Source organism: Juglans microcarpa x Juglans regia, chromosome 2D, assembly GCF_004785595.1.
Source record: "Juglans microcarpa x Juglans regia isolate MS1-56 chromosome 2D, Jm3101_v1.0, whole genome shotgun sequence".
NCBI classification, from domain to species: domain Eukaryota; kingdom Viridiplantae; phylum Streptophyta; class Magnoliopsida; order Fagales; family Juglandaceae; genus Juglans; species Juglans microcarpa x Juglans regia.
Genome location: NC_054596.1, coordinates 8,366,558 through 8,393,639, shown reverse-complemented (window position 1 = coordinate 8,393,639; position 27,082 = coordinate 8,366,558). Strand labels below are relative to the sequence as shown.

At 33.0% G+C, this 27,082-nt stretch overlaps 4 protein-coding genes across 5 annotated transcripts; 3 read left to right on the top strand and 1 right to left on the bottom strand.

The window, feature by feature from the left end:
* Window positions 1–1,792: 1,792 nt before the first annotated feature.
* LOC121248267 (probable leucine-rich repeat receptor-like protein kinase At5g63930) lies at window positions 1,793–6,002 on the bottom strand. Its single transcript, XM_041146674.1, has 4 exons — window positions 5,110–6,002; window positions 4,243–4,503; window positions 3,248–4,117; window positions 1,793–2,616 (listed from the first exon to the last, which is right to left on the bottom strand). The coding sequence occupies exons 1-4, from the start codon at window positions 5,531–5,533 to the stop codon at window positions 2,126–2,128; spliced, it is 2,046 nt and encodes a 681-aa protein (XP_041002608.1). The 5' UTR covers window positions 5,534–6,002; the 3' UTR covers window positions 1,793–2,125.
* An 8,526-nt stretch (window positions 6,003–14,528) lies between these two features.
* On the top strand, window positions 14,529–16,104 carry LOC121248379 (40S ribosomal protein S13). Its single transcript, XM_041146840.1, has 5 exons — window positions 14,529–14,676; window positions 14,770–14,842; window positions 14,965–15,103; window positions 15,528–15,714; window positions 15,871–16,104. Exons 1-5 carry the CDS (start codon window positions 14,654–14,656, stop codon window positions 15,902–15,904), a joined length of 456 nt encoding a protein of 151 aa, XP_041002774.1. The 5' UTR covers window positions 14,529–14,653; the 3' UTR covers window positions 15,905–16,104.
* Window positions 16,105–18,496: 2,392 nt separating this feature from the next.
* LOC121248364 (chloride conductance regulatory protein ICln) lies at window positions 18,497–22,626 on the top strand. Of its 2 annotated transcripts, XM_041146822.1 has the most exons (7): window positions 18,500–18,828; window positions 19,532–19,655; window positions 20,522–20,636; window positions 20,803–20,862; window positions 20,966–21,028; window positions 21,283–21,368; window positions 22,313–22,626. In XM_041146822.1, the coding sequence occupies exons 1-7, from the start codon at window positions 18,662–18,664 to the stop codon at window positions 22,385–22,387; spliced, it is 690 nt and encodes a 229-aa protein (XP_041002756.1). In that variant the 5' UTR covers window positions 18,500–18,661; the 3' UTR covers window positions 22,388–22,626. The 2 variants fall into 2 exon arrangements, with proteins under 2 accessions (XP_041002757.1, XP_041002756.1); XM_041146823.1 differs by lacking the exon at window positions 21,283–21,368 and having other exon boundaries at window positions 18,497–18,828.
* Window positions 22,627–24,431: 1,805 nt separating this feature from the next.
* On the top strand, window positions 24,432–26,949 carry LOC121248384 (40S ribosomal protein S20-2-like). Its single transcript, XM_041146844.1, has 4 exons — window positions 24,432–24,592; window positions 24,759–24,888; window positions 25,064–25,177; window positions 26,544–26,949. The coding sequence occupies exons 2-4, from the start codon at window positions 24,777–24,779 to the stop codon at window positions 26,684–26,686; spliced, it is 369 nt and encodes a 122-aa protein (XP_041002778.1). The 5' UTR covers window positions 24,432–24,592; window positions 24,759–24,776; the 3' UTR covers window positions 26,687–26,949.
* Window positions 26,950–27,082: the final 133 nt, after the last annotated feature.

The following is a 27,082-nucleotide window of genomic DNA, read 5'->3' as shown; positions in this document are numbered from 1 at the left end:
AGAAGACTTGTCCTTCTACCAAGGAAGAGAAAGATAACATGGCAACCGTTCCTTACTCCTCTGCAGTTGGGAGTTTGATGTATGCTATGGTTTGCACACGCCAAGATATTGCTCATGCAGTAGGAGTTGTCAGCAGGTTCCTAGTTAATCCTGGTAAAGATCATTGGCATGCAATGAAATGGATTTTCAGATATTTGAGGGGTACCTCAAAGATGTGCTTGATTTTTGGTAGCTCAGAACCAATCTTAGAGGGCTATACAGATGCAAATATGGCTGGTGACCTTGATGGTAGAAAATTAACTTCAGGGTACTTGGTTACTTTTGCAGGGGAGCTGTATCATGGCAGTCAAAATTGCAGAAGTGTGTTGCCTTATTTACTACTGAAACTGAATATATTGTAGCAACTGAAGCAGGGAAAGAAATGTTTTGAATAAAACGATTTCTACAAGATTTAAATTTGAAGCAGGATGAGTATGTGGTTCACTGTTATAGTCAAAGTGACTAGACTTGAGCTAGAATGCCACATATCATTCACGTACAAAGCACATTGATGTGAGATACCATTGGCTACGTCAGGTAGTTGTGGAACAAGCACTACTGCTGAAAAATATTCACACTGAGAAGAACCCAGCTAACATGATGACAAAGGTTGTTACCAGAGAGAAGTTGGAGTTTTGTGCCGGATCAGTCGGCATTGACTCTAACTGAGATGTTAGATTATAATCTCCTCTTATGATGGGCTGGAGGGGAGATTGTTGAGTGGGTTCAGCCTACATCTCACTTAAGCTCATTAGGACTTCTACTTGCAATTATAAAAGGGAAGATGATGTGCTTTACGAGTGTGTGAGTGAGAAAACAACAAAACAAAGAAAAAAGAGGCAGGCGACGCAACAAATGAAAAGGAAAAAAGGCAAAAGTTTTCTTTTGTCGTTTGGGTGTAGATTTCACACAGGTATTTCTCTACACAGTAAAAATTAGGAATTTCTCTAAGTGGTGTTTTTTCTTTGGGTATTCTAGAGAGTTGTAGCATTCAAAGTGAGGATCTCACAGACATTATCAAACCAATGGTTTGGGGTGAGATTATTGTTTTCTTAGAGATTGATTATTGTTGTATTTTCCAATTTGTTGAGAACTCAAGTTTTGAGCATAAACTTGAGTATTGTAAACTCTATATTATTATAGTGGATTTAATCGGAGTTGTCTGGTAGTTTTTTTTTTCCCTCTACACTGGAGGGTTTTTCCAAGTAAAAAAACTGTTGTGTTTGTTTTGATTGTTTGCTTGTTTAATCATTCTAGTTATATGCTTAGATAATAGATTTAATTTTGTAAGTGGTCATCTTCCCCAACACCATCAACACTGCATGGCTTTTGCTACTCGATCTAACTGTCCCAAAATTATCCCATCAACCCTAATTGGACGAAGACATTATTTTTTGTGAACTATGGCAACCCAACTGGGATTTCAATGATCTTATTGCCACTTATCATTGTTCTTAATAGAGGAAATTGTGTAGTTGGCTTCTTTGCTAAGTTTTGCAGTGACAAAGTCACTGCTTTTGTTAACCAGCAAAGAAACCCATTAAAAATATCGAGGAAAAACAGCATGTAGTGATATTATAGGTCAAGTTTCCTAAGGTTTTGATGAGGTTTTGCAGTTTCACATCCCGAGTATTATGGCAAAATAGAGAGATTCTTTTAATTCTTATAGTGAAAGAACTGATTCCTATCATAAATCTATGAGGTGTACCTATTATATGTGAAAAGTTGTACAAGTGGCACCAAGCCATCAAAATTCTTAGTAAACTTTGCAACATGACATAGATCTATGACCAAGTCTTGCATTCAGGAGGAATAAAATCCCAGATGCAATCACGTCTGAAAGCTTTGTTGGTGGTGGGGATTTCACTCAGCTCCTTACAAATAAAAGTCACTACAAACAAAATACCCCATAAGAAAGCCTATCCCCCGGCCAGAACAAATCAAGGTTCAGTCACATTCATAAGAAAGCTTAGTCCTACGCAAAGGACGCGACATTACAAGGAATCTATTTTCATCATCAATGAGCAGTTAGTGGGTCATCCCTACACCTACCATTTGAAAATTCTAGAAGCAATGGCTAGATAAATCAAGTCTGGGAGAGGCAACTACTGCAGTCACCCAATTCTTGAGCAACGGCTTCCATGGATGGCCTCTCAATTGGAGACTCGAGAGTGCAAAGCAAAGCTATTCTTGCAAGCTTCGTTGCTTCATATTCGAAGAACCTGCCATGAAGGTTTGGATCAATAAAATCTTGATATCTGCATGACTCTGCACCAAGTCGTATTGAGCTAGTGACTTTCAGCTTTCCTGAGAGGACTTGGAAAACAAGCACCCCAAATGCATATACGTCACTTTTCTCCGTGAATTTGCCAGTAGTGGTGTATTCAGGAGCTAGGTAGCCCATTGCAGCACTTGCTTTGAGTGCCGAGAAGATAACGTCATTGGTGAGAAGATAGTGCAGGCCGGAACCTGAGAGCAATGGGTTGAATCGCTGGTCAATGAGCACATGCTCAGCTGAGATGTTTTGGTGAACAAGAGCCCGTTTGTTCCCTTTGGAACTGTGTAAATATGCTACACCTGCTTGGGAAAAAAACAAAGTTCAGTATGAACAAATAGAAACATCACCTTTTAGGCTGCGTTTGTATATTGAATTGAGATAACTTGAAATGATAAAATATTATTATAATATCATTTTTTAATATTATTATTATTTTGAAATTTGAAAAAGTTAAATTATTTATTATATTTTGTATTGGAATTTGAAAAAGTTATAATGATAAGTTAAGATGGGTTTGAGAACCAAACTAACCCGAATGCATTCCTGTCATCAATGGTGAAAATTGAATCTTCCTTACATTTACGTTGAAGAAAAGAATAGAGAGAAACGAAATTCTCATTTAACAAATATAAAAATCACCATAAAGAAGTAAATATTCAGTGCAAAACCAAACTTTTATTCCCAATTATTCTTTAGAGAATGTGGGATAAAATAATACAGTGATATGTGCAAGATTATTCTCAGAAAAAGCATCCCCCCAATTAAATTTCACCGTAGGGGATCATTTATACTGGATATACAAACCATATTTCTCCACCTCAACATCTTGTGGATAACAAAATAGGACATTTGATTGCATAAATTATCAAATCTACAGGTTTTAACCAAAAAGCAGACAGTGAAACAACTAAACCAGAGTAAAACACTGACCTTTCGCAATCCCATTCACAATAGAAACTCTAGTTGACCATTCAAGGACATGGCCATCATCCTTTGCATCGAGATAGTGCAATAAATTCCCGTTGGGAACAAAATCATAGATGAGAAAGCACTCACCACGGCCCCTTGAACAGCAAAATCCTCTCAATCTTACTAGATTCTCATGTCTCAATGAGGTCAAATTGTTTAATCCCTTCAAAAACTCAGCTTCCTCTGACTTGCAGCTAGTTTTTCCGATGCTCTTAATAGCAACAATGGAGCCATCTCTCAGTATTCCTTTGTAAGTTGCAGAGAAGTTACTCTTATCCAACAAGTTCAACTCCGAGAAGTACTGAGTAGCTGACTCCACCTCTTCCAAATTGAACCTAAAGCTCTGGAAGACTTCTTTCGCAAACCCACTGAAATTTCGCCCATCAGCTAAAGGGTCCCACCCACTGGCGTACTCGAGGCTGATTAGAGGAGAGCCATTCTTCCGGTACACCCCCTTGGCCTGATCAGTATTAAGACGGTTAACTGAAACATCAAACTTGGTGCTGAGTTTCTGTTTACGGTGGCGATATTGAATGAAGCTCAGAATTCCTAAAGCCGATAGTGCAATTGTTACCACAATTACGCCAACAGCAACAGAGGATCTAGGGGATTTTGACAGATTTGAGCACCGAGTATGGTTGCAAGGTAACTGCACGTTTGCAGTCTCTGGTATGTCTCTTGTAGGCAAATTAGTTCCAACCGGTCCATAGGGCTCGGGCCGACTTCGATTGAGATGATTTGAAGCATTACACGTTTTCAAAGGATAAAACCCAACCCCACATAAACCAATGTTGTTCTGGTATAGGAATCCATCATTCAGTCTTTTCAAAGCTTCATCAACCACAGCGAAAACGTGATCAAATTATATTCACATTTTTCAGTTAATCAAAACAGGCATACTCAGCCAAGCTTTAAAAAATAATAATAATAATTAAAAAAAAAAAAAAAACCTTTACCAAGAGGTACACTGCCAGAGAGAGTATTGTTCCGAATGTCCAGAACTTCCAGCGAAGGGGTGTTGGCCAATTTTGAGGGAATTGAACCAAAGAGTTGATTGGAGCTCAAGTCTAGCCTCCGTAACAGACCCAAATCCCCTAAACTTGCAGGGATTGCTCCAGTTAATTTGTTAGATTGCAAAGCAAGAACACTAAGCCTCTTTAGGGAACCCAGCTGTGTAGGAATGCTTCCGGTGAACTGGTTATAACAAAGTTGCAATACTATAGTGCAAAAGAAAAAACAAGATGAGCAAAGTTCGAAGCGTTTATGAGAAAATCCTAAACAGCTAGTAGTACAAGGAAAGAAATCATTGAACAAAAAAAAAACATATCATTTATTCAGTTCTATCTACAGTTGCAGATACCCAAAATAGGCAAACAAGAAAAAAAAAAAAGGAATCTCTTCATGATATTAGGCCTTTAGCGTGACACAAAAATAAGAACTCTAACAGAATAGGCTAAACGGTTGTATCCGACATTGTTTATCGATTTATCTACTCATTTAAACATTTTATCAGCCTACAGCATCAAGATTTACGATTCTTTATTTTCTTTCTGTCTCATTAAAATTCAGGAGTGAAGAAATATATGCACGAACTTTGGAAAAAGATATCAAAATCCACATCTGCAAAACTAAAACGCACCCACCCGCCCAAAAAAAGTAAAAGAAAAAGAAAAAACTAGCACGCCCACACACACCCGAGGAGTAAGGCAAATCTTTGGGCGCACTGCTACAACCAATCGAAGTTCTAAGTTTTTGGTTCATATCCTCGAACAAAAATTAGAGAGAGAGAGAGAGAGAGAGAAGTACGAAAGCCCACCACTAACCTTGTAAATCAGCCATGTTTCCGACCTCGGGAGGTATCCATCCAGAGAGATTATTCACATTCAGATACAAATCAGTCAGCTCAGTCAAATTTACTATTTCTCTTGGTATCTCTCCGTGCAGAGAGTTATAATGCAAGTAGAGCCCCGTCAAGTGCCTGAGCCCAGCAATGGCCGGAGAGACCTTGCCTGATAGCCCCTTTCCCTGCAACGAAATGTTCGCCACTTGACCTCTCTCATTGCAAGCAACACCTTCAAAGGAACCGTCGCATGGGGTGCCGTTGATGGTCCATGAAGAGAGATACTGGCTCTGTGGGTCCAAAGCTGCTTTTATATCCATGAGTGCTCTGAGCTCTGCATTTGCACAGACCCATGTTGAGCTTGTTAACAAAAATATGACAGAGAATAGAAATGCCGCGAGACCCATTTTTGGTTTTGGATCAAAACAAGCAGAAGCAAGTTCTGTTTTTTAACTCTCACTCCCCCCTCTGGTTCTTGGTCTGGTTAACAGGTTTTTCTCTTGTTTACGTCGGCCTCTTCCCGAGCTCCCTCCCTAAACCCAACGTAAAACCCATCCCCTCTCCAAAAAAAAATAATAATAAGAAGAAGAAGAAGAAGAAAAACAAAACTCTCTTTCTCTGTGTCTGTCCGTGTGTTTCTCTGTCTTGGAAGGAATGAAATGGTCTGCAAGAGACAACGAAACAGAGAAGCGGACTAATACAGTGGGGATTGGGAAAGCAGCCTCGGTTAGTGATGAGATGGAATGTTATGATAACGGGATTGAGCCATAGGATTGAACTCCGCGAAATGAATACGGAGATTCTTTATAGCTCAAGCGATGGGATGGTGAGACTGGGGCCGAGTTCTCTGTGCTCTTTAAGTTCTTAACATTCCCCCGTTGCGGTAAAGTGAGTTTTGATATAGGAGGGCCGTATGGACGTGTGACTCATACGACAGATCGATGTTGGAGTATATATCAGATATATTTATTATTTTTTTTTTTTAAGAGAAAAGTTAGATAGCGGTAATTTTATGAAAAATTATGTGGTTTATTATTAAAAAATTAATTTTTTATATAAATTTTTTATTTTTTTATTTTTTTTAAATAAGTATATTGAGACTTGCATACTATATAACTATAAATATAATTTTTCTTTTTTAAAAGAGTTTAAATTTGATCTAAGAATATTAATGCGATCCATCAAATATGATACTAAATTTGTCTTAAATGAAATATTATTAATTACAGAAAGTTAAAGGAAAAGATAATTGCATACGCTGTTACACCCACTTTGTAATCTACCATTGCAATCTAGAAATTTAACTAAAATTATTTATATTAGGTTTTAATTTCCTCTATTTAAAAAAAATGTGTTAATGTAATTGATATGGCGGCAATAAAATGTATTCATTTAAGTTTCTATCGATCGGTTACTAATAGAAATTGTTTACTAATGTGATTAGATTGGTATAATAAACTATAGAAAAAGATAACACTTTGAGTGATTAAAAAGATAGACCCATTGTTAAATGTTGATGCATCATTGACTCTACTAACAACAGCGAGAATTGGTAATTAAATATTATTCGATAATTGCTAATCGAACGGTGTTTTATATATATATATATATATGTATATGAAGATGAGAGATTCGATTATTTATTCTCTTAGTGAAAAATTAAAGTATTGTCAATTGATCTAAAGAATCTTGACATCAAACTGTATTGTTGGAAGGAGTTAGTATACATCAACATTTAATTTTGGGTCTATCTTTTTATATTAGACCATCAAATTCGATTACAAAATTAGAGATAATCTTAATGGTTTAAATTATTACCATTCGAGTTATTTTCATTTTAATTTAAGTAGCATCGTGCTAGAGTATTTGATTCAAAATTTAAAATCGCGCGCGCGCACATATATATATATATGTATGAGAAAATTTATTTATAGTCCTAAGTAGAAATTGTACGTGCAATTTCATTGATAAATGAGGATAAAAAAAATATATTAGTTTAAAAAAGATATTATTGTAACTTTAAATTTTTTTAAACATAACTATATAGACTTATATGAGCATTCACATTTGAATATTATATATAGACTAAAGATACGTTTAGATGTTGAACTGAGTTGAGTTGAGTCGAATTTAGTTGAGATGATAAAATATTGTTAGAATATTATTTTTTAATATTATTATTATTATGAAATTTAAAAATTTTGAATTATTTATTATATTTTATACTAAAATTTAAAAAAATTAAAATGATGAGTTGAGATAGGTTTGGAATCCAAACATACTATTATTATATATATAATGCAAACACTTAGATATATTTGGTTAATAAACTCATCTCAACTCATCATTATAATTTTTTTAAATTTTTTTATAAAATATAATAAATAATTTAAATTTTTTAAAATTTAAAATAATAATAATATTAAAAAAATAATATTTTAATAATATTTTATTATTTTAACTTAATTCAACTCAATTCAATTTAAATCATAACCAAATCATTCCTGACAGATAAAAGTGATAGGGGCATTTTTGGTGGAATTTCATTTTCATAAGTATACATACACAAATGACAAAAATGTGGCTTAAATCATTGGAAGTAGAGTGTCTAATCCAATGGTCCTTGAATTTGACATAGGATTTAAATGTCACAGATGTAGGTCCATTCCTACTGAACGTGTTGCGTTTGCCACGTGGTTAGTGATGAACACAGTCAGTTCTACCATACGAATCGAATCGTACGATCACAGATTTGGTCAGCGGTTTGAATTCAAAAAATGGAAATCACCTGTGTACACACCCATAGTAGGCCAGTGTACGTTGGTAGTTGATTGCGTGAAATAAGAGAAGATCCACTAAGAGAGAAGGAATCATGGTTTCAAACCAATGGAATTCCATAGTGTGAAGGGCAGTCATGGGCCTGTGCGTATCAGATTAAAGAAATTCAAACCAAATAAGTACAAAGTACTCATCGGTAAAACAGTGGGATTTTCATTAAAAAAAAAACATTGGGATTTTGGCTGTATTTCTGTGTCAGAGCAGGCACTGCTGCACTCTACTGTCATTTGTCCAGTTGTCCTGCTCCAGTGCTTTTTTTTTTTTTATCAATTTGTTTTTAATAGTTCAAATCCTTATTCCATGTCGAAGACTATACGGCAGTATGAGATACAAAATTTTTATCTCATTTTATTATTATATTTTTTTAAAATTTTTATATAAAATATAATAAATAATTTAAATTTTTTAAATTTTAATTCATATTTTATAAAACACACACACATTGTGCTAAAGTATGCTCAAATGAGATACAAACTATCTCATCTGAACAATACTTTATCTTTCATCTGCTTATCCAAACGGTAAAATATAAAATCTTATCTCTTTTCTAATTTTTTAAACATCGCTACAGTGAAGTTACAGTAACAATACAATACCACTATAATTGATCTATTACAAAGTTTCATATGCCTCTATAACACTATAGTAATGCAAACTATCACATTTTTAATGTATATAATTAACTATTAGAATTTTTTATTTTATTATAATATATAATTAGAAAAATATATTTCAAATTTTATAAAATATAATATAATAAATATGTCATAATTAGAATAATTTCATTTAACAAAGAAATGTGTTCATATTTAGGAATATTGAAATAATCACGACCAACTACAAAAAAATATATATAGAAAAGTCAAAATATTTAAGATTTTTTAAATTAATAATAGATATTACTTATTTTTAATATATTCATAATATTTTCTACCTAATAATTTAAAATACTTTTTAATAATTGGTAAGACCCACCACTTTATCAAATATCTAAAAATTTAAAACCATCTTACTTCATCTTATTATCCAAACATACTATGTTTTATAAAATATCTCATCTTATTTCATTATCTAAACACACATTTTTTTACAAATTATCTCATCTTAACTTAAAAATTTTACTACCTTTCAAAATATATTATTTCGTTTCATTTCATATCGAAACGTGGCCTTAATAATATTACCTCCGATCCTTTTAAAGTTCTTTGAAAACAACAGAACAACTAATAAAGAAACATGAAACATGGTCACATGAAACAACTCTTGGAAGTTGGAACGTCGAATGAGACCATGGAAAGGTAATAGTCAAACATGTCCAAGTACTACAATATCATAAACTGAACTTTTCCATGCAACTTTCATGGACCTCTCTAGCTAGTATTTTCAGGACTGCAATATCATATCTGGGGCTGCACAATCTACCCACTTATAAATTAATCTGTAGCACAACATGCATGATTTGGCTCGGCTTTCCTTTGATCAACATACTGTGTAAAAAAAAAAAAAATACTGTGTACCAAAAAATAAGGTTTTTTAAAGCATATTATTATATGTATTCTAGTACTGTAAATGTGGTCCTTTTTATGCAGGAATAGATCTCGGTTCCAAAAATTTAAAAAAAAAAAAAAAAAACAGATCTTGGTTCCGGCCTACAGCTTCGGCGTCCTCTACCTGCATGCTTTAGATGATCAGTAGTGCGCTGGGCAGTGCATAACTTTTTCACCAGGCCAGAGATCGAAGGACTTGTTCCTTTCTCCTTCTTTTAAACAGTTCTTTACTTTTTAAATGCCGTCCCGGATTTGTTCTCTGCCTTGGCTCCTTTTCAAACTTTTTGGTTTTCTTTACCATTTTTTTGCCGGGTTGGCATGGCATCTCTTTCTTATAAAGTACTGTCAGTTTTCAGCCTTTTTTTTTTTTTTTTTTTGGTTTTTGCACATTCCTTTATTATTACTGTTATCATTTGTTTAGTGGTAAACTCGCCATTCTTTGTAGCAGTAGTAGCAGAATAGTGTTACCATGACTGCCATCTACACTTTCGTCCTTCAAACATAGTCCATCATTCAAAGACGAACACGCATGCATGAGTCTTGTCTAAGGATTTGCATGTGTAAAAATGCAATAAGTTTTATTTCAGGAAACTCATCATATATTAACATCATGTTTTGCATGCGTTTAATTTGTATGTATATATATAGATAGCTTGATCATATATATGCGTTAATTTCATTGTGATCATGACTTTAAGCCTAGCCTTTCCATGTGTGGATACTAATAAAAGAATCGTGGGTACATGTTTCGGGATGGTTGTGGTCAACATCAGACCAGAGAGCATCTCTTTTAGGAGACGATGTAAAAGGGTTTTAAAGCGGATGCATGAGAGAGTGCAGGCTGGCATATTATCAAAGAAAAAGAATTTGCAAAAGGAAGCGGTGGAGCATAAAGCTATGAATCAATTATGTCGATCTGTGGCCTCCATGGGTACTACAAATGATCTTAGGTTGAGTGCACACTTCCAAAGGATATATCCAAACGATCGACCTCCTTTCCAAAAATGTTTGTGGGTTCTAGACATGCATCATGTATGATCTAAAATTAGCTGCTGCAAAAATGGCTACGGGTTATTTCGTTTTAGGTAAACCTATGTGGTTTAAAATCATGTCATCGTCTCTCACTTTGGCCTAGCTTTCGTAGTCATTTACATGCCACACCGGCCGGCGGTCACTTTGCATGTTTCTTAATTACCATCTTTTTAATATTTTTCTGGACACTCCGATTCAAATAAAGAAATCAAGTGGATCCCATGCATGGAGAGCTATTACTGTTCCTATGCTCCGTTTGGGTGCATGCATGTCGATAAGATATTGAGCTAGCTTGAGTAATCCATTACCCATGCAACCATCTAAGTGATGGTAATTCATTAGCAATTTTTAAGTTACTCACGTATATTTTGATATATGCTAGATTTTAGATTCGATCCATTATTTTACGGCTTTATTGTTTACAAAAGGAGTAATTAATCCACTATATATTATAAAGGGGTGGTGACTACCTCAACGTTAGAAAAAAAAAAAGAAAAAAAGAAAAAAGACTACCTCAACGTTAGATCAAGTGACGACAAATAGACAAAAACTTAACATAACTAGGGAGTAAGACGAAAAAAATATGAAATCAAGGGTGATTTGCAATTGGACTAGGGCTGGTTAATTTGGATGTTGATCAGATCATCACTTAAATATAAACACTATTTAATTTTTAATTTTTATAACTTTTTCATCTAATTATTACCTAATTATTACAACTTTCCTAAACATCCAAACAAAACACAAAAAATAATTCTGATTTTTTAAATATTTCAAAAACATAAATAATATTAAAAAATTATATTCTAACAATATTTTTATTCAATTTTTTCTCTATCATTTTTTAAAATTTCATCAATCATCTTAACTCAAACTATTTCATTACTATTCATAAATTATTTTACTACTATTTATATATATATTTTTATCTCATTTCATCTCATCTCAATATCGATCCAAACGAGACCTAAAAGCCAGATATCGATTTTGGAATTAACCCAAAAAAGTAACTACTAATTTTTTATATGGTACATATAATAAATCTTTAGATAATTCTGATAATTTGGATATATGATAATTTAGTATACCATTCATTGGAACATAATTTATTTTCGCACAATATGTATTTTCAGCCCTCCGCGGATTCTCTGTGCTCAAAGTACGTACCTTCATGGTCCCTGAATGTCACATGGGTGCATTCTAGTATCTTAAGCTGGACCATGTTTAAGTTGTCACGAGATTGCAAGGCCTTGAGTTTGTACTTATCCAGACCTATTAGCTTGATGCATACTATCATCGGGCCACAACAATTTTCAGATCTATTTAGATGTTCTTTAAGACAACTTATTTACATTGCATTAAATTTAAAAGAGTTATTCGTTTTTCATTTATTTCTCGTTTAATTTCACCACAACACATAAATCCTACTAATAAGAGGGTAAAGATAATTGCTTTCTGCCCATAATTTGTCCTAAATACATGACGTAGGTCTTTTAAAGTTTTTGTTTTAAGTTTAAGATTTATAGTAGGAAAGAAATAAACATATAACATGAACTTTACAATATTTATTGAGTATACATGATTTCACTCATAAATTATATTTATCAACTATTAGTCTCGTTTGGTAATAAAGATGAGATGAAAAATCTGTGAATAGTAATGAGATAGTTTGTAAATAGTAGTGAAATGGTTTGAGTTAAGATGTTTTATAGAGTTTTGGGAAATGAGAGAGAAAATGTTGAATACAAATATTATAAAGTTAATATTTGTTAGAATATAATTTTTTGATATTATTTTTGTTTTGAGATTTGAAAAAATTAAGTTATTTTTTGTGTTTTATTTGAAAGTTTGAGAAAATAATAATGATTAGATGAAAAAGTTAAAAATTTGAAATTGAAAAATGTTTATATTTAAATGGTGTTTAGATGTTGAGATGAGGTAGGTTGAAACCATCTGTAAAATCAAATGAGGCCTAAATATTATGTGGCACATTCTATATATTTATCTATTTTTGGAGTTCAAAAAGTGTTAAATCACTACTTGTTTAAAAAATTTAGAGTGATAAAAAGATGTATATTTTTTTATTTATTTAATATCTTAACACTTCCCTTTAGTATTGGCTAGATTCTCTCTCAATGAAGAGGGCTTAACACATGAAATATTAAATTGAATGGAATAAAGTATAGAATTAGGATTTAAATTTAGAATCTCTATTCTGATACCATATTAAATCATTATTATTTCAAAAGTTTAAATTTTATTATTTATTTAATATATTAACAAAAAGTTTGAACAAAAATACCGTTGGCAGACCACTTTCTCCCATGCATGCACTAGTAATCGTTATATATATCCCCTCACAATAATAGTCGTTAATTACACAAAATGTATTCGTGTGGGCGTTTTTCGTAAAAATAGTACTATTTGAGGCCTTTACAACTCACACTAACCACATAGCATAATTTAATACGTAAGATTCAAATTCTAATATTTTACTTCTAAATCAAATTATATCATATAAGTGATGGGTGGTGTTAAAGACTTTTAAATAAAATTATTCTTTCGCAAACATGACCTAATTCCAATGTGTGACACGATAAAATATAGCTAGCTAGCTAACTTCTAATGTGGGGCATGCCTCCAAACAAGGTGCTTTTTGACATTCTCCATCGAAAAATAAAACTCCGTTTGGCTTCAAAGTTAATATCAACTTATCTTATTTAATTATTATAATTTTTTAAATTTTTTATATAAAATATAATAAATAATTAAAAACTTTTTCAAATCTAAAAATAATAAAAATATTATAAAAATATTTTATTTAATTTTTTATTTTTATTTTTATTTTAACTCATCTCATCTCATCATTCAAACATAACTTAAGATTTCGCACTCTCCTTCATGCGGCCATCTGACCCAAACTCGTGGGCTGCGAGTGGATCTGTTAGCAAACTATGGTTCTCAAGTTAAACTCTTCAGGTCTCACTGCAGTGGGCTTGAGTCTTGAAGCAAACCCTCTTATAATTAACTGTTATACGTCAGATTATTTATATAAACTTTAATTTTCTTTATGAAATGCCAACCTGCAATAGGATGAGAATTTTACGTATTTATATTTGTAGACTGCCTAATAATTACTCATTACATTTTCATCATATTCTGTCTCACCTCATATATCGTTACAAAAATATTAAATTGGGTCTTAGATTTGCAAGTTGTTTTTATGAACGAGAGAGGTAAAGACTAAAGAGCAGGTTGACTTTATTTTTGTAGTATCGAACTCGCACGCCATTATTCATGATTAAAAAAAGATATTAGATTACCTAGAATTAAATCCTCTCAAGGGTTAGCCCCCATCTTCTCTCCTTACGTTTTAGCCATAACATAACATTAATCATAGATTTTTTTACGAGTCAGAATTTTCTTCCATTTAAAAAATTGATATGAATTTTTTAATCATCTGAGAAACGCTCAGCACGTATTTTTGAAATGAAGAGATAGACGTAAAGTAAATTTTGAAATTAGACTTTTAGAAAAATACGTGCTCTTCACATATTTAATAAACACTTACTTTGTACATATAGAGATAGGTTGAAGAAAACTTCTACAAACCAAGATTATAAAGAAAACGTTGTTCTTTTTTTCATTAAACTTTAATAATAATAATAATAATAAGATTGTGTTTAGACGTTAAACTAAATTCAGTTAAAATGATAAAATATTATTAAAATATTATTATTATTTTAAAATTTAAAAAATTTAAATTATTTATTATATTTTATATTAAAATTTAAAAAAATTATAATAATGAGTTGAAATGAGTTCTCGTATCAAACGAAGCCTAAGTATGCAAAACAACGACTTCGAAAGGCTTGCCCGTGGGCCTAGAGAATTCAAATTTCGGAAACCTACAAGATACCAATTATACATGGGCCGGAGAGAGGGCCCATTGCGTGGATGGCCTAAAGGCCTTAAAAAGATGGAAAAGCCGAAATCTGGCTTAATATATAAATAACCATTATATATATCTCATTAGAATCCTAGGGTTTGCGCAGCTCGTCTCAGCAGGGGAACGAAAGCACCGGTACCTCCTCTTCCGTCGCCGCCACCATGGGTCGTATGCATAGTCGCGGGTACCTCTCTTTCTATCTCTCTGTATCTATATCTATGTATTATCTCCTTCTGGAGCTGGCGATATCTGATGTGTTTTTCTGACATGAATCTAGTAAGGGTATCTCAGCCTCAGCTTTGCCATACAAGAGAACTCCGCCAAGTTGGCTTAAGATCTCTTTCCAGGATGTAAGGAAACAACTCCAATATTCTTTTTTGGATTTATATATACATATGTGTCTGTGTGGATATATGTTTATATTGTCATTCGTGCTCACTTAAAGAGGCTGTGGTTTTTGTGTGGGATTTAGGTGGAGGAAAACATATGCAAGTTTGCGAAGAAGGGTCTGACTCCGTCCCAGATCGGTGTGATTCTTCGTGACTCTCACGGTATCGCTCAGGTCAAGAGCGTTACTGGAAGCAAGATCCTCCGTATTCTCAAGGCTCACGGTATGTATTTGTTGTTTTCTGAATGATTTTTGTGCTCTGTTGGAGGCTGAGAAATTGCGGTGGCGTTTAGAATTGGAACGTTGTTGCCTAAATGCTTCGGCTTTAGGGAATCAAGAAATAATGACGACAGTTAGTTCTCTACATGTGATGTCTTTTCTTGGTTTACAGTAAAATAGTTTTCCATCACTAGGCTTTGTTTGTGTGATAATATGAGAAAATGTTAGATATGAGACGTGTAATGAGTTTTTTTCCCTTCAATTTTCTTGTTTGGTTCCCAAATGAAAATGCTTAGATTCAATTGTTGGATTTTATTTACACCGTTTCCCTCTAGCATTTTATTCTAGTTACGGGTAGATAAAAAATGTGTTTCTTTAGAATTTATTTGCTGAGTTTGTTTATATGTTTCTTCTTTCAAATGGGTCAGGCCTTGCACCCGAAATTCCAGAGGATCTGTATCATCTTATCAAGAAGGCAGTCTCCATCCGTAAGCATCTGGAGAGGAACAGGAAGGATAAGGATTCAAAGTTCAGGTTGATTCTTGTTGAGAGCAGGATTCACAGGCTCGCTCGCTACTACAAAAAGACAAAGAAGCTTCCACCTGTCTGGAAATAGTAAGTCTTCTCCTAATGTCTCACAATTATCTATTTGGATCCTCTTCCTTTTATTGATCAAACTTTTCATCCAATTTGTGTTGTTGACCTTGTGATTTTGTCATTAACTACTGATAAAAAAAATTATCATTAATTCAACTTTTCTCTTTTCTGCAGTGAGTCGACAACTGCCAGTACACTTGTTGCTTAATAAATATGTAGCTCTGCACACTTCTTCCTTGAGATATATGACTAATGTGAATGAAGTCTTCTGGTAGATTCGTCCAACTGTAAGACCTAATTCATGACAATGAGAAAGGTTTTGTTATGCTGCTTCTAATTGGGGAGTAGATGGAACCAAGAAATTTGTATTTTTGGATTTAGAGGGTTATTTATTTGTCTTTTCGTTTCCTTTGTTTTTGTGGTCTGGTAGTCTTCTGATTTGAACCTTTTGGCTTCAGATATATGGTAATGTTTCGTATGTTTACAGTTGTGGGCAGTTAGTCTTTTTTAACTTGAACTGTCAAAGTGATAGGCTGTGTAACGTTTACAAGACCATGTTTTAGAAATGACTATGCAGCAAATTAATGGGTCAATGTGATATGCTAGCCTGAGTAGCCGCTGTTTGAGAGGATGCTGCAAATGCAAATCCCCTTTAGTTTGATGTGAGTTCGTTTCAGAGTTAGGTTTTCCAGTGTTGTTTAAACTGATCAGGACCCGGGTTTACATTTTGTAGAGCACAGCACAGTTTTGATGTTGGATACCCCTGTTTGTGAGTCTGTTTCCGCTATAGAAGGTTTTTCATGTCAAGGGTGTGCACCCTCAGGATTAGGTAGGACTTTTTGCTCAGAATTACTCGGGGAGCAAAAATGCTACTCCAGAATCCAAGACAAGTTAGAACAAAATGTATTGAGCTCAAAAGTCGAATTTTTGCTCTCTAAATGACTAGGTTGCAACTCAATTTAGCTGACCGAGATGAATTAGCAGCAGACATCGAGGTGATTCTTTTGTGCCTTGGAAAAGGCCCAAATTTGTAGTTTAGTTTAGATGAGATGAATTGAGTTGAAAGTTGAATAAAATATTGTTAGAATATATTATTTTAATATTATTTTTATTTTGAGATTTGAAAAAGTTGAATTGATTATTTTATTTTGTGGAGTAATTTGAGAATGTTGTAATGATTAAATGAGAGGAGATAAGATGAGTTGAAAATAGTTGTAAAAGCAAAATAGACCTAAATCAGAGCTGCCTCGAGATGGGTACATAGATGATGCTATCTTTGCTAGTGCTGCCCATGTAACCTGGGCAATCCTTCGTATGGACCCTTTCTGAGTTAGAAGATGGAACGTTGAATTGATGTCCTGAGCTGTCGTGCTTAAATTGTAAATGCACCAATCTGTTAGGTAATGGCTATAATTGGGCAAAGGGCCTGTTTATTTTATCCATTTAAATGATTGGGTTATAAAGTGTATTCCCTAATCCCCAAAACATTGATTTGTATAATTAAATCTGGATGCTACCTGGCGTAAAAAGCGCATGAATTCTCAAAGATTCGCTATGGTCTTGTAACAAGAGCACAACATATAATCTATTTCCATCTCATTTAATCGTTACAATTTTTTTAAACTTTTACATAAAATTTAATAAATATTTTAACTTTTAAAAATTTTAAAATAAAATTTATATTAAAAAATTATATTTTAAAATTATTTTATTCAATTTTTATTTTTTATTTTATCTCATCTATGTAATTGGAGGAGACCTTATTTAGGGTGAGTTTAAAAAAATATAACGTTATTTTCAAGAGGTTTTACACAATTTTCCAAATTTTTTAGTTGCTTAAAACACTTTTACAAATTTACGAAATATAGCATTTTAAAATAATAACTTTATAACCGTTAAAAGTACTTTTTAAGTTTCAATTCAATATGTGCAAGAGAATATCTGATTTGAATGAATTTTATTTATAAAAAGAAAAGAAGAATGTTAATGTTCGATCTTCTTTAATAAAAAAACTTATCTCATTTTTAATTATTTTGTTAACTTCTTTTGTACATAAACAGTAGATTCTGTTATGAACTTTATTTATTATAGATATAGGAAATATCTTTCTGTAGTAACATTATAAGCTCAAAAGTTATTGAAATAAAGAAAACTTCTGTTGAATGTGAAAAAAAAATGTTGATAATTAGTTAGAGCATTGGCAATGGCTAGAATTTTAAAATTTGGCTAAAAGTTATGGTTTTGGCTAAAACTAAAGTTATTGAAGATATTAATTCATATTGGACTATCTATCTAAAAGTCAAAATAATAATATAATATTATGTATTTTAATAAATTATTTTTTAATATTTTGCAAATATACTCCATATATTAATTAATAATTTAATTTTTACTTAAAATTATTTTTTATCGATTATTTTTTATATCAACCTAATTATCCAACATAATATAACCTTGTTTATAAAAAATATTTCATGAAAAATCTGGATATAATATAGTCTTGTTTACTAATAAAAGTTTTAAAAAGAATTTAATAAAATTTTGTTGATTATTTGTAAATAAAATATGAGTTTAATGGGTAAATAGTGACTTCAACTTTAAAAATCCCTTTAGAATTACTGAAGCTCAGAGTCTAAACTGAAAGTTTTTAACTAGTTCAAAACAGATCATTTATACAAACTTAACTATATTTTAGATTTCATTAACATTTTGCTAGTCTACTCTGATAAAAACTAATGTAAGACTGTAAGTTATGATATTTAGTTATCATTATCCATTTTTTTTTTGTGGGCTTTTTAAAACAAAATAGAAAATATTGGGCTTTCCCCAGTACCTTCGTCGAACAGAAAAAATAAAAATAAAAAATAGCGGCTTACAAAACCCCAGAAAAAACCCTAGAAAGCGCACACAGAATCCCAATCTTACGCCAGGGACTCAAATAATTAGTAGGGTATTGCGAGAAAAAATGGTGTTAGGGCTGAGGCAATTCTCGGATAGAGTTGGAGAAGATGCCGGAGAACCCCTTCTTGACGCTGACAATGGCGAGGAGCTCATGCAGGTACTACCTGGTGTCGCCCTCGTTCTTGGGAATCAAGCTCCTGAGTCCCCCGGCACTCTCTACATCTCCACCAAGTACTCTCTCTCTCTCTCTCTCTGAATATGTACTTATATATGCATATCTTTCTGAATTACAACTTTCGGGCATTTTGGGTTCTCAGAAAATGAAAGGTAACGAAAAGAAAATTGTCTGACTTCATTTATTCTGATTGGACCAAGAAATCTTTATTCTTGTAGCTTGTGATTGACTATGTTGCTTAGATTATGTGTTAATTACCTAACTAAATTGTAACCAATACATTTTTCCTCTTTATTTTTATTTTTTCTTTCTGTTTCTCTCTAAGTACTGGGAGATTCTATACTTTTATTGGAGTTGCTTTAAAGACTCAATAATTTCCTGAAGCTAGTTAAAAATGTTTTCTTTTCCTTGATTTGTAAGTCGTACGAGTACCCAGTGATTCTTGAACTCGCAACCTCAATGCTCCCCTTTGTGGCGGGGAGAAGGTGTCATTTGAGCTGCCGGTCGTTGGCCGAACCTTGTTGAAGATACGTGATCAATTTTCCTCAAGCTCTACAATTGCATATTTATTGACATAATGGAGCAAAACTTCCTGTCCAAAAAAAAAATATTGTTTTATGTTTTTCACTGAAAAAATGGAGCCCTGGTGGTGGTGGTGGTGGTCTTTGGTTTGTTAGATAGGCAAGGTTATTCTACTTGGTTGAGTTGACAAAAAAAGTCACCCGCAGTTGTATTCAACATGCTGGTGGTCTTTTGCAGGCAAGTGGTGTGGTTGAGTGATGTGGACAGGACCAAAGGTTATGCGGTCAATTTCTTGTCTCTTTCACTGCATGCAATTTCAAGGGACCCAGAGGCCTATCCCTCTCCTTGTATATATACGCAGGTATGCAAGTTTTCATACCCATCAATGTACTTCGGTCTGTGATTGTAATGCAATGATTTTGTTTTGGGATTTCCTAGTTTGAAATGTATTGTATGCAAACTGGGTTAAAAAGAAATTATTTAACTGTCTTAGGGATTTTTGGATTACTTTTGTTGCTGCTTTGGAACGTGTTTGTAATTGATCATCATTCAAGAACATCTGATTCTGATGCACATGACAATTAGACCAATAATTTACTTATTGAGTGTGTGGAAGCTTTGACACTTAAGCATTTAAGGTTTGATCTTTTTCAGTGAAAACCATTAAAGTCTTTAAAGTTTCACTGAACTGAAAAATTGTTTCATTTGCACATATGCTAGTGATTTTGACTTCATGCCATATTATTTTCCTTGCATCTCTTGGAAAAGTAGGAATGTTGCCTTGTTTATGCAAGTTTCAAAATAATGACCGATATGTAAATCCAAGTGGTAAAGAAAGTCCTATATAGACTGGTTTTTGCAAAACTAAAAAGACCTTTGTAAGTAAAATTTTCCATGTGATACAGTCATGATGCTGAAAGGAAGATGACTAAATTTAAAACATCAATCAAGTATGGAATTTATAAATTATGTTAATTCCCAGAAGAATTTCATATCTGGATTTTTTTTTTCTTCCTATATAAAGGTACTTCTAAACTTCATCATTTTTTATTTTCTTTTGTTGCAAGTGTCTTTCACTATAGGTACATCAGAGCCCATTTTATTTTTTGCATATTTCTGCCCCTTCTAAAATTAGTTGCCCTTAAATGATCTCTGTCCTTATAAAAAAAAATGATCTCTGTCCTCATCTTATTTTTACATTGCCGATGAATGTTATTTTGTTCGAAGATTGAAACAGAAGCTGATGAAGATGATTCTGAGGGCTCAGATTCAGAAAGCAGTGCTATCTTGGACTTATCCAAGATCAGAGAGATGAGGCTTATTCCATCAGATCCAAGCCAATGTATTCTTCTATCTTTCTTCGTGTTTTTTAAATCCTTCTCTTTTTCATTTGCTTGTCTTGCAGTTTAATCTTAAAATAATTCTCTTACTGATGTTTTACATTTTCTGGCTGTACCCTCCTTATTGATATTGGTGAAACATGACTAATTTTTTACCTTCCGTGATAGTGGATGCTCTGTTTGACATCTTCTGTGAATGTGCTGAGCTTAATCCCGAACCAATTGATGGTGGGTACCCTTGTTCTACACTTGATCAGATTCTATTCTTTAAGTTGTAGGATTTCTTCATCAGTTGCTTGTCATTTTTAATATTTGTGCATGCTTTCTTTAGAAGAAGAAGAAGAAGAGCACAATTGGGTTTTTAGTGCTGATCAGTTGGAAGATGAGGCGGCAGGTATAGGATCATTAAAATTATACACCTATAACCCTTTTTATGACACTTTTACAACTCATTTTACAATTAGCCAATGCAATCATGTCACTTCATTAAAATTGAATGTTAATTTTACAAAACTACCCCCCATTTTATATAAAATTGGAAAATGGTTATAAAAGAGTTGTAAGTTGATCATTTTCCTTACAATTATATTTATAGATGCCTACGTAACTTTATGAAATACATATCTTATGACATGTTTGTATATACAGAGGAGGAAGTTCATTTCTCTCAAAATCCAAGCAACTCAATTGGTCATTCAAATGGGGATCATGACCTCGCTCGTACGGTGCTTGAGGTAGGCCTGTCAGCACACATATTAGTCTGTCTCGGAGCTCCTACATTATTGTCATATGACTTGGTCCAATTCACTATTGCAAGTCATTGGATATGCACGTGTCTGTCTGTCTCTTTCTCTGATACTTTGTCTTTTTTTTTTTTCCTCAATAAATATGATATTTGATGTCTTAATTCCTACAATAGTTAGCTGAGATTGGGGATCTGGATGTAATTTAATGTATGGCACATTTTCCCATTGTTGATCTAATAGGCCTAAATTAGCCCATGGTTCTAATGAGCCATGTATTTATTATCTTAGGCTGTTATTTGAGGGCAAGATCTTATAAAGGCCCTGTGATAATGGAAAGGTAAATTTACTTATAATAATATTATAAGAATAAGTATAAAAAGAAGAAGAAGAAGAAGAAATTGAAAAGGTAAATGGACTTTTTTTATAGAGTTTTTCCAAGGAGAGGTTTTTTCTTCTCAACAATTGTTTGGTGAGTACTAGCATTGAACCTCATGATTGTTAAGAAACCACTAGTTTTAGTCAAGACCTATGTCTACGGGACTATATAATCAACGTTATGTTTTTAGGGTGTTGATTTATTCTTTTATGCTGGTTGGTTTTAACTCTCTTCTTTAACCTAAAAAAGGTGTGCTTCTCTGATAAATGCGAATCTGATGATTAATATGATGTTAACTTCATATTGAGGTTTTTATATTGGAATAAAGATATGATATTTAATTGCATTCCATATTTGTGAATGATTATTGTTAACCCAACAGCTGTTGCTTCTCTGAGGAAAATTAATCTGATGGTGAACATGATAAAGATTTGAAATCCGATGTACCATATCTGCCAATCTGATTATCTCGGAACGTCGGACTATTTCCTGCTCAGCTGTTACTTTTACTCTTTGAAAAGCACGTTTTATTGATTTGGCTATGTTCTCATTACAGCTTCAAATCAACGACCAACGATTTGAGGATGCGGACGACGAGATGGAGCATGACCGAAACAGTGGCCATCAGTGATCTTCTATGCTTCTAGTGTCGCGTCTTCAAATGTTTCCATTAGTCATATGTCCCATTTCTTGAGCCCTAACCAGAGTTTTACTGTACATGTGAATTATCATCGTGGCATTGTCAATTTGGAGCTCATGACAAAAGATAGGGCAATGCTGTACTATTATCCAGATACTTTTGTTTTAATAACTATGACATCTTTCAACAATTATCAGCTTTTATAGACCCACCGTTTTCAAAGAAGAAAATTTCTACTATGCAGTTCTTATTCCATACGCTTGTTGAAGGGGAAAAAAAAATAGTTCTTTTCTCTGCAGGTGTGGTGTAGGGTACTGAGTAGAGGAATTCCTCAAGGTCTTCTCCATTTTTGAGCATATTGCCTAGGGCTGATATCCGCATGGTGCGGGGCGGGGGTACCCTCCACTGCACCCCGCCCGCCCCATGTTGGGTATTGGGGTTTTTCCCCCGCCCTTGGGAGGTGGGGGCGGGGGAAAAAATCCCATTCGCCCCGCCCCCCGCCTATGGCACACATTGTGTTTAAAAAAAAAAATTTTGGTCTAAAAATTATTTTTTAGATTCAAATTATAATATAATTTAAATAATAAATTAAAATTTATAAATATAAAAAGAGCTTAAACTCATTAGAGTTAGACTTTAGATTGTCTTGACCTCCTAGGCCAACCTTTATATAGGAGGCCAAGGTAATACAATAGTAATCCTTAAGCAATGTGGGACTTACTACTCCAATGACTTGAATACAATTTTAAGTTTTCAATAAATTGTATATATCTATATACAATATATTTATTTATATATATATATATAAATTATATATAGGGAGCCTTTTTTACTTTTGCCCATTCCATTTAAATTCAATCCCCACATTGGATTAGTTATTCACTCTCTATATAATAGTATTAAATTAATATTTTTTTAATTTAATTTATTTGTATCACATTTCATAATTTTACCAATTTAATATTAATAATAATTATATTCTAATTAAATTAATATTAAAAAAAATCATATTTTCAAAAGTCATTTAATGCTAATAACCAAAAATTGAGATTAAAATTATCTAAAATTCTATCTAAATTTTTTATTCACTAACCAAATATCTAGCAACATATCTATTTCAATGTCAATAAAAAATCTACACTTACATAAACACATACAAGTGGTTTGAGTGAGAAATTAGTATTTTAATGTTTGGTGAATCAATTGTGATTCTCCATCTTTGACCAAATAGTAGAAATCCAAATTGTTTTAGAGATGCTCAATTCAATGTAAAGTCTTTTTGGCACAGATTATCTAAATTTTAGTCATCCTTCAACTTTGGTCAAGCCAATGAAGATGCTCTTATATCTCATCTGCTGGATCTAATAGAGATAACAACGTTTATTTATAATTCTTTTAATCATTATCATTTCATCATCTTTGATTTTAAATTATTAAAAAAATTATTTATTATTATTATTATTTTATTTGTGAATTGTGGCATTGAAAGATGATGAAATACATTAGAAGAATTTTATTTATTATCTTTTTTCTCATCATCTCGTAATATGATATTAAATAAAAGGTTCATAAGTAAAATATAATAAATAATCTCCAATTATCTAATGACACATCACGAGATAATGAGAAGATAATAAAAAAATATAATAAGTAGCATTACTCAATACAATAATCAAAATAATGATGAATCACATTTTTTTTAATTCATAAATGATAATTCAAGCGTTATTTTGGGCTGGACTTTCTGAACCTATTTTTAGTTGGGCTACTCACTGAACAAGCAAACTGGCCCATTACACAACTAAAGCCTTGTTTATTTTCATAATTTCTACCGACTTATCTAATTTCATCTCATCTAATCATTACAATTTTTTTAAATATTTATACAAAATATTATAACTAATTCAAAATTCTCAAATCTTAAAATAAAAATAATTTTAAAAAATATATATTTTAATAATATTTTATTTAATTTTTAATCTTAATCTCAACTTGCCTTATCTATCTCGTGTGCAAAAACAAACTAAGCCCCTTTGTTTATTTTTTTAAAGTCCCAAAACCCTAACCCTAGGAGAGGGACGCACGTATATAACTCCCCAGTAGATTGCGGTTCCTATTGAATCGTCAGTAGCTTCGGCCGCCCCAACCAGAGCTCCACACCTCCGCTAGGGTCTTATTCTCTCTTTCGCTCCCCTAGTAAGTATTATCACACTGAAACTTAGATTTTTTTTTCATCTATTTGTTTAGTTTTTGTAATAAGAAAAGTAACATTCGTTTCCTAAATTTTCATTTCGTAATTGGGTTTGGGAAAAAGTCTCTCAGATCCAGTTTTTATTCATTTGTGGCGATTGGATATTGGCAGGAACGGAAGCAAGAAAAGATGGCTTACGCAATGAAGCCGCCGAAGCAGCAGGGTGTGGATGAACCCCAGGAGCAGATTCACAAGATCAGGATCACCCTCTCCTCCAAGAACGTCAAGAATCTCGAGAAAGGTACCCCCGTAGTTCTTTGCTATCATTTTTTTTTTCGTTTCCAAACAGACATGACCCATATGCCATATTACGATGAATTCATGTATGGGACGCTCATTTTTTTTTACGTCTCGTATATGTTTGGAGTACTTGGAATCTATCAGCTTGATAATTTTGATTTTTGTTTGCTTGATAGTTTGTGCGGATTTAGTTCGTGGTGCCAAGGACAAGCGTTTGAGGGTTAAGGGACCAGTGAGAATGCCCACCAAGGTTCTGCACATTACCACCAGGAAGTCCCCTTGCGGCGAAGGTATATTTTCATATTTCGCTCTTGGGATTCAAGTGTTTGGCTGTATAAAAGTATATTCCTGATTTTAGTGGTCACTTTTCAATATTCATTTGGCAAACCCATCTTATCGAATTTGAAGCATTTTGATAACTTTAAGTGGTTGTTGTTTTTTTTTTTTTTTTATGTTCTCTCACTTGTATGTTTCCATCACTATGGCATGCATGGTCCTTTGGCCTGTTTTTCTTGATAATTTATTTAATGCGTCTTGTCATCAGTTGCCTAAGGTTAGGTGAATTGAGATGAAAGATAAAAATTGAATAAAATATTATTAGAATATTATTTTTTAATATTATTATTGTTTTGAAATTTGAAAAAATTGAATTATTTATTATATTTTATATGGAAATGTATTAAATTTGTAATGATGAGATGAGTTGAGTGTGTTTTTCGATCCAAACCTAATGTTTGGGGCATGGGATGAGATACAAAATTCTCATCTCATCTCATCATTACAACTTTCCCAAACTCCTAGACAAAATATAATAAACAATTTAACTTTTTCAAATTCCAAAAAAATAATAATATTTAAAAATAATATTTTAAACTTTCATCTAAAACCAAAAATTCTCATCTTAGTCCCCAAATTGTGAGGAGCTTAATGAAGTGGGTGTTGGAAATTTGTGAGGAATGGGCGGATATTGGAAGTGGTTGTAAGGGTGTTTACGTCAAACTAAAAGATAGAAAGGAGAGATTCAAATTAATAACCTGGGTAGGGATGTCGTTGAGGAGTGGTTGTGAGGGTGTTTACGTCAAACTAAAAGATAGAAAGGAGAGATTCAAATTAATAACTTTGGTAGGGATGTGGTTGAGGTTAAGGTGTCTCAGATGGTAAAAAAAATGTTTCGTCAATTTTGAGTCTCATGGAAATGGATCTCAGAACAAATTTTGGAGCTTTAGCCTCAATACTCCTTGCAGCCCGCACAACTGAAGGTCCAATTAAATCACTTCATCTTTAATTTTAGTAATAGTTTTTTTTTTCCCTTATTGGTGCTTGGTGTCTTAGAACAAAGTCCCAACTAATCCAAGGTGTTGAAAGGCTCTCAACAAGGAGGTTCCTACAAATCACCTTGGATAATTCAAGGGAAATATCCCGAGCCTGATAGCTCCTAAAAATTGATTGCACCCTAGAGAATCTGAACCTTAGACTTGGAGAGAGCAGATACCACCAAGACCAAGGCCCTTATCACCTGAACTATTAAATGACTAATCAAACTAAACTATCTTCTTTTTAAACTTGTATTGTATTTCTAATGATAGCTAGGTCTTATTATCTCATAATTCTTCTGTTATTGAGAATTTTATAAATTGTTTGGTTTGTTGTTCACAGGCACCAACACTTGGGATAGATTTGAGCTTCGTGTCCACAAACGAGTAATTGATCTCTTCAGCTCCCCTGATGTTGTTAAGCAGATCACCTCTATCACTATTGAACCTGGTGTGGAGGTTGAGGTTACCATTGCAGATTCTTGAATGTAGACTACTACAGTTTCGCACTTCCAATCACCTAGTTAATTAGATGTCCTTAATTTCTGTTTCCCAGTTTTTTTGGAACATGCCTCAAGCTTGAATGATGCTGTTGGGTTAATTCATTACCTGTTTTTTATGTGAAAGACTTGTGCAAGGAGGGATTTTTTGTTTTGGTATTTTTTTTCATTTTTCTTAAATTGAGGTTTTTGAATGATTAATTACTGCTATATTTGATGCTAAATACCATAAAAATTGTTTTTTGGTCATACGTTCCAATTAGTAGTCATTCGTCGTCAAAAACATCTATTTCGTGATGTGGGAAATTGATGCTGTAACAAGTGTATTTTAACTTGTTAAATTTGTTTCAGGAACTTGCGAATCGTTATTAGCTACAAAACC

Bases quoted from the DNA above. Each gene is read 5' to 3' on its own strand.
- LOC121248267 (XM_041146674.1), bottom strand. From the start codon at position 5,533: ATGGGTCTCGCGGCATTTCTATTCTCTGTCATATTTTTGTTAACAAGC. The intron at 4,118-4,242 runs GTAAAGGTTTTT...TGGTTGATGAAG, and splicing joins CTCTGGCAGTGTACCTCTTG to CTTTGAAAAGACTGAATGAT. The intron at 2,617-3,247 runs GTCAGTGTTTTA...TTTCCCAAGCAG, and splicing joins TGTGAATGGGATTGCGAAAG to GTGTAGCATATTTACACAGT.
- LOC121248379 (XM_041146840.1), top strand. From the start codon at position 14,654: ATGGGTCGTATGCATAGTCGCGG. The intron at 14,677-14,769 runs GTACCTCTCTTT...ACATGAATCTAG, and splicing joins GGTCGTATGCATAGTCGCGG to TAAGGGTATCTCAGCCTCAG. The intron at 15,715-15,870 runs GTAAGTCTTCTC...TCTTTTCTGCAG, and splicing joins CTTCCACCTGTCTGGAAATA to TGAGTCGACAACTGCCAGTA.
- LOC121248364 (XM_041146822.1), top strand. From the start codon at position 18,662: ATGGTGTTAGGGCTGAGGCAATTCTCGGATAGAGTTGGAGAAGATGCC. The intron at 19,656-20,521 runs GTATGCAAGTTT...TTTTGTTCGAAG, and splicing joins CTCCTTGTATATATACGCAG to ATTGAAACAGAAGCTGATGA. The intron at 20,637-20,802 runs GTATTCTTCTAT...CTTCCGTGATAG, and splicing joins TCCATCAGATCCAAGCCAAT to TGGATGCTCTGTTTGACATC.
- LOC121248384 (XM_041146844.1), top strand. From the start codon at position 24,777: ATGGCTTACGCAATGAAGCCGCCGAAGCAGCAGGGTGTGGATGAACCC. The intron at 24,889-25,063 runs GTACCCCCGTAG...TTTGCTTGATAG, and splicing joins CGTCAAGAATCTCGAGAAAG to TTTGTGCGGATTTAGTTCGT. The intron at 25,178-26,543 runs GTATATTTTCAT...TGTTGTTCACAG, and splicing joins GAAGTCCCCTTGCGGCGAAG to GCACCAACACTTGGGATAGA.